The sequence below is a fragment of the Ceratosolen solmsi genome, unplaced genomic scaffold, assembly GCF_000503995.2.
Source record: "Ceratosolen solmsi marchali unplaced genomic scaffold, CerSol_1.0 scaffold28, whole genome shotgun sequence".
Lineage (NCBI taxonomy): Eukaryota > Metazoa > Arthropoda > Insecta > Hymenoptera > Agaonidae > Ceratosolen > Ceratosolen solmsi.
The window spans coordinates 1,196,898-1,202,194 of NW_011948429.1; the positions used below are offsets into that span (position 1 = coordinate 1,196,898).

At 39.7% G+C, this 5,297-nt stretch overlaps 1 protein-coding gene across 1 annotated transcript in view; it reads left to right on the plus strand.

Moving 5' to 3' along the window:
- The first annotated feature begins 502 nt into the window (after positions 1–502).
- LOC105363851 (microtubule-associated protein futsch-like) overlaps positions 503–5,297 on the plus strand; it is a 4,885-nt gene continuing 90 nt past the window's right edge. Inside the window, exons 1-6 of the mRNA XM_011501650.1 lie at positions 503–820; positions 1,076–1,917; positions 2,178–2,473; positions 2,870–3,439; positions 4,091–4,453; positions 5,210–5,283. Coding sequence (XP_011499952.1) covers positions 576–820; positions 1,076–1,917; positions 2,178–2,473; positions 2,870–3,439; positions 4,091–4,453; positions 5,210–5,283 — 2,390 coding nt within the window. The 5' untranslated portion in view covers positions 503–575. The remainder of the gene's footprint in view (positions 821–1,075; positions 1,918–2,177; positions 2,474–2,869; positions 3,440–4,090; positions 4,454–5,209; positions 5,284–5,297) is intronic.

Below are 5,297 nucleotides of genomic sequence, written 5' to 3' on the forward strand. Positions count from 1 at the left end.
ATAAAAATAATGAAAAATTTAAATCGAACGAGAATTTAAATGCAAGTAAATGTGATATTGAAAGCATAAATACAAAATCTAAAGAAAAAAGTATTGAAATTAAAAATATGATAATTGACAAAATTGATGATACAAAAATGATGGAAAGTGACAGAATTAATGAAAACGACATAATTATATCAAATAAAATTGATGAGCCATTTCAAATTATGTCTGATAGAATTACCGAAAAGACAAAAATTATGTCTGATGAGATTAAAACAACTGAAAAAAACGTAATAGATAATATCGATGAAATTAAAAAAAAAGTATTGAATCAAACGCGTGACATAAGAAATACGACTATTGATAAAATCGATGAGATTGTGCCTGATATAATTCATGAAATAAAGTTAGGTGAAATTAGTGAAACAAAAAAGAAAAGTCTACCTAATACAGTTAATGAAGCCGAAAATAGTATTAATGAAACTAGAAAAATGTTATCTCATACAATTAATAAAACTAAAGAAACTGTTACCGATAAAGTTGATGTAAATAAAATAACTTCATCCGATGAACTTGACGAAAGTAAAGAAATGAACACCCGTAATATTAAAGAGAATGTACAAATTATATCTGATAACATTGCTGAAAGTAAACAAACGATTACTGATAATGTAGAAGAAAATGAAAAAATTGTATCCCATACAATCGATACCATTAAACAGACCGTTACTGATAAAGTTCATGGGAATAAAAAACTTATATCCAATGAAATGGATGATATTAAGAAAATGACCAGCAATAAAGTTGATGAAAGTGTAAAAATTATATCTAATAAAATGACGGATATTGAAAAAATAATTGCAAATGAAATTGATGAAAGTGAAAAAACTATTGCCGATAAAATAGGTGAATATAAGAGTAGTGTATCCGGTAAAATTGATGATACCGTGATAAAGATAAATAATAGCGCTCAGAAAAATAAAATGATATCCGATGCCATTGATGAATCAAAAACAAACGTGTCAGATAAAATAGATAAAATGAAGAAGGAAAAAGCAAATATATCCGATAATATGAATAAAAAAGAAAGAATCGTGCTTGATAAAAAGGAGGAGTTGAGCAGAAAGATCGATGAAGTAAAGAGTGAAATGAGTGAAACGTCTTTAGAAAAAAAAGATGATTTCACTTTAAAATTAGAAAAAGAAGATACTACGATGATAAATATAGTCGATTCAGCGATTGATATTCCAAATGAAACGATTAGAAAGTGTCAGGATATTGAAAACAATACAGGGAATAGAAATTTAGAAAACGATTTGTTAAAATCAAAATCTGCATGTCTTCCAAACGAAAGAAAAGAAGAAGATGATGAAGTGGTGGAGGAGGAGAATGGGAAAAAATCAGAGGAGGATAATAACAAAGTGGATCTAAGCAAAATGAATAATGAGACGAAAGAATCTTGTAATATAATGGACAACGGTAAAATTAGTAATGAACCGCTTTCTATAGTGGATAAAAATATAATTAATGCTATAAGTAAAGAAGGAATCGACAATGGTAATATGAATGCTAGTTGCATGGTAGAGCAAGAGGAACCGTGCAAGGAAAAATCAATAAATGCTTTAACTGAAACGAAAGAGACGATAGACAACAAAATACACGAAGAAATTCCTAATAAAGAAGATTACATTTCCTCGAAGAAGTCAAACGAAGGTAATGAAATATCGTCTTTATCGTCAAGAGAAATGGCCGACTTACAGGGAACGAAGGAATTTGAAAGGCAACAAAAACACCAAACTGGCAATACAGAATTTATCTCAACAATCGTTTCAGATGGAGCTCGAGAGACAGTAATGGAGGCTTCGCAGATGAAACAGGGGCAAGATCATGTAAATGTAACTGAAAAAAAATCTACGAATAGTACGATTAAATGTAAGCCGATTGGGGAGAGTGACGATCGGAAACAAAAATCCAACTCGTTGAATGTGAAAAATAAAGAAGCGAATGGCTACTCGATTACGGTTTATCCCCAACACGCGAATGAGATAGAAAAAACGACCATCTCACTCGCTAATGCCAGCGTCTCAATCAAAGTAGACGGCGAAGAAAGCGACGACGATAATTCTTCCACTGCTACTGACATATCGAACAAGACAGCTTTACGCACGAAGCCCTCTCGGATGATATTGCAGACACTTCGGCACCGAGTTTTGAAAAAACTTCGAGTAGTGCAAAATCGAATGGAAAGACGAGGCAGAAATGGAATCCGGAAAGAGATAAAGATCCTCTTTTGCAAGTAACAGCGCAGCAGTCGAAAGAGTCTTTTGTAATAGGTTTCCCGCCCAAGACGGAGACGGTATTCGTGGATAAAGCCAAAATCTCGGCAAATAAGGCAGCGCTCGATGAGGCGAAAATGCAGAAATCCCATGCTAAAGACAGTAACGCGACTTCCAGATTGCTAAAGTCAGTCGAAAATGCGGAGGCCAAGGTAACGAAACTTAAACAACAACGTCGTTTATCGAAAAGCAAATTACGTTTGGCATTATAATTATTCGCTGCCGTTGGAATTGCACGAAGGACTTTATCCTTTCAACCTCAATAAACACTTTTCTTTCTTTTGTCCCAACTGCAATGCCTTGGCAATCTAAGGGCGCGTATTGTTATTATTACTTGTTAGTTATTCGAAAATGATGAAGAAAATTATTGCCCTTAAAGCACCTATATATATATATATATATAGGTGCTTTAAGGGCAATAATTTTCTTCATCATTTTCGAATAACTAACAAGTAATATATATATATATATATATTATTATTATTATTTTAAGAATGAAAGTAATATTTTATTAGCCGAGCACTGACTAAGTAAACTTATGATGGCAGACGTCGAGCTCGAGGCAACGCACGGACACACCGAAGACCCGACCCGTAATCGTCGGCGTAAAAAGAAAGGATCGGACGGAGAGAAGAGCTGTGCCAAGCCGCGGGAAAACCGAGGAGGAGGCCGAGTACGAGAAACCGCAGCGCCGGCAGAGTAATTGGGAGGCTCGCGGCAAAGCGGACGCGGAGCAGCGCAAAGCCGTGATCCGCTCGAGACACCCGAAGCTCCACGTGGGTCATCGAGCTTGGCAGCCGAAGAACGAGGCAAGAGTACCCGAGGAGAGGTGCACGAGTGATGTCGTCGCGGGTACGGCATCACCGAGCGGCGACTCGAAGGACGAGGGATTGCCGAGGAGGACCGATAATGGAAGGGAGCCAGAGATCGCGAAGGCCCGATCGCGATATATGGCCTGGTATCAGCAGAAGCGCTTCGAGATGGAGAGGAAGCGACGCGAAAGGAAGGAAGTCGAGGAGGATCAGATGAGGCCCCGTTGGCTGAGACCCGGACCCGGGACGAAGCCGCGCAAGGCCAAGTCGGCCGAGGATGCGGATCAGCGCGAGCTTCTTATAAAGGTGCCTATTACGTAATATTATGCACGGGCACATTTACCGGACACTCGTGTCTCCTCTTGTCGAAAGTTCGTTTATGGAAAGCGAAGCAGGAGCCTAGGATGTACTAGCAATTTAATTATAAAGTGAGGCTGCGTTGAATGAGTAGTGGCGCCTGCCTAGAAGTATCGTGAAAGAACATTCGGTGAATGCAACGTTTTTTACTTCTCGATGTGATTGTATATTTTGCATTTAAAGCAAACTTACGCGAGTCAGTGAGATTGATGAATGCTTTTAAAGGAAATAAAATTACGCGCAGGGCTTATCCTTTTGCAACAATACTGCGAATACACGCGTTCAAGCGACCTTGAGTATCCATTGCATTGTTCAATGCACGAGAATTGCATGAGTTAAGGCTCTCACCACCTCACAATAACGCATCTTCGTTAATTTAACATCTCGCTACTAATGAAATAACGTAGATTATTTTATCGAGTGGCTCTTCAATGTTGATTCAAATGCTTGTGCAATCGCTTAGAGTTAAGTGCCTCTAGTTAAGTAATATCTTGTAAACCGTATAAAGACGTCACTTTGAAGCTTATTGGAGCGCCACTCGAAAGTTCCGCTCCAATAGCAGATTCTCCAATATTCGTTTAATTTGCGATACGTCGTAAGCAGTCGATGGGTTGCCAATCGAGGGAAAGGGCGAAATCGTCCTCGGACGTGGTCCAGCCAACGTGTTTCAGCCGGGTCAGAGTCCGGCCTCTGGTGAACGTCGAGTCGGAGCAGTTGAAGGCGATCGTGCGCCAGGGCCGTAAGCTGCGCAAGGCCGAGGGTGTTAAGGAGGCGGAGCCGGAGGTGTTGATCTTCGCCCCGGAAAAGCCGCCTCGTATGGACCTGCCGTCGACGATTATTCAGCACGAGCCCCGGCATCACTTAACCCAGCACTCCGAATACAAATTCGAAAAAGAGGTGCCGGCGGTGCCGTTCTACTTGCATTCACCCCACGTATCTCAACCGACACAGGAGTTCTTTCAGGTGAGGGAGAAAACAGCAAGGAAATGAAAAGCCTTCGATCGCTCCGCCAACCTCGTCCTCCCATCTCCATGTCCTACCGACTTTTTATTCGGCTTACTCCTCCAAATGCGCCTGGCAAACTTCAATTATAAATTAAGTCCAATGGCTGACTGATCGATTATTAATCACCTCTAATTGGACTCGATGGGAATCGAGTTTTGTCGACCCGAAAGTTTTCGGTAGTTAAGAGCAAAAGATTTTCATTAACGCACTCGGAGCTCGTTTAATGCCCGTGACCATCCCATCAATCCTTTTACAACCATTGTCCGTTACGCGACATACGGTTCAACGTCTAAAGTCTTCGTTTTTAATATTTAAAATTCAAAAGCAAATTCCAATAGCGATATATATATATATATATATATATATATATATATATATATATTGCCATTAGCGTACTTTTGATAATGGAATTTAAAATTATAAGAAAAAAGTAAACTTCGCTCCACGCTATCCAAATACGTCGGATGCAGTTCTTTATTTTACGCTTTAATCAATAAATTGTCATCTCAAAAGTCTTTGAAAAACTCGTTTGCATAATTATCGGTGACTTATCTTGCTACGCGATGCCTTGCAATATTCATATAACGAACCGGCCCCCTTTAGTAGTCAACTCTCTCTCTCTCTCTCTCTCTCTCTCTCTCTCTCTCTCCCTCCCTATCTCGCTCACTCTACTCTGACGTCAAAGTAAGCTGAATCTGCCTCTCCGCATTTCAGGACAACTCCTCGGAAAGTCGACGATTGGAGGAGGACTTAGACTCGGGGATCGCGGTATCTATGCAGAGCGGAACGCGCCTCAGGCATC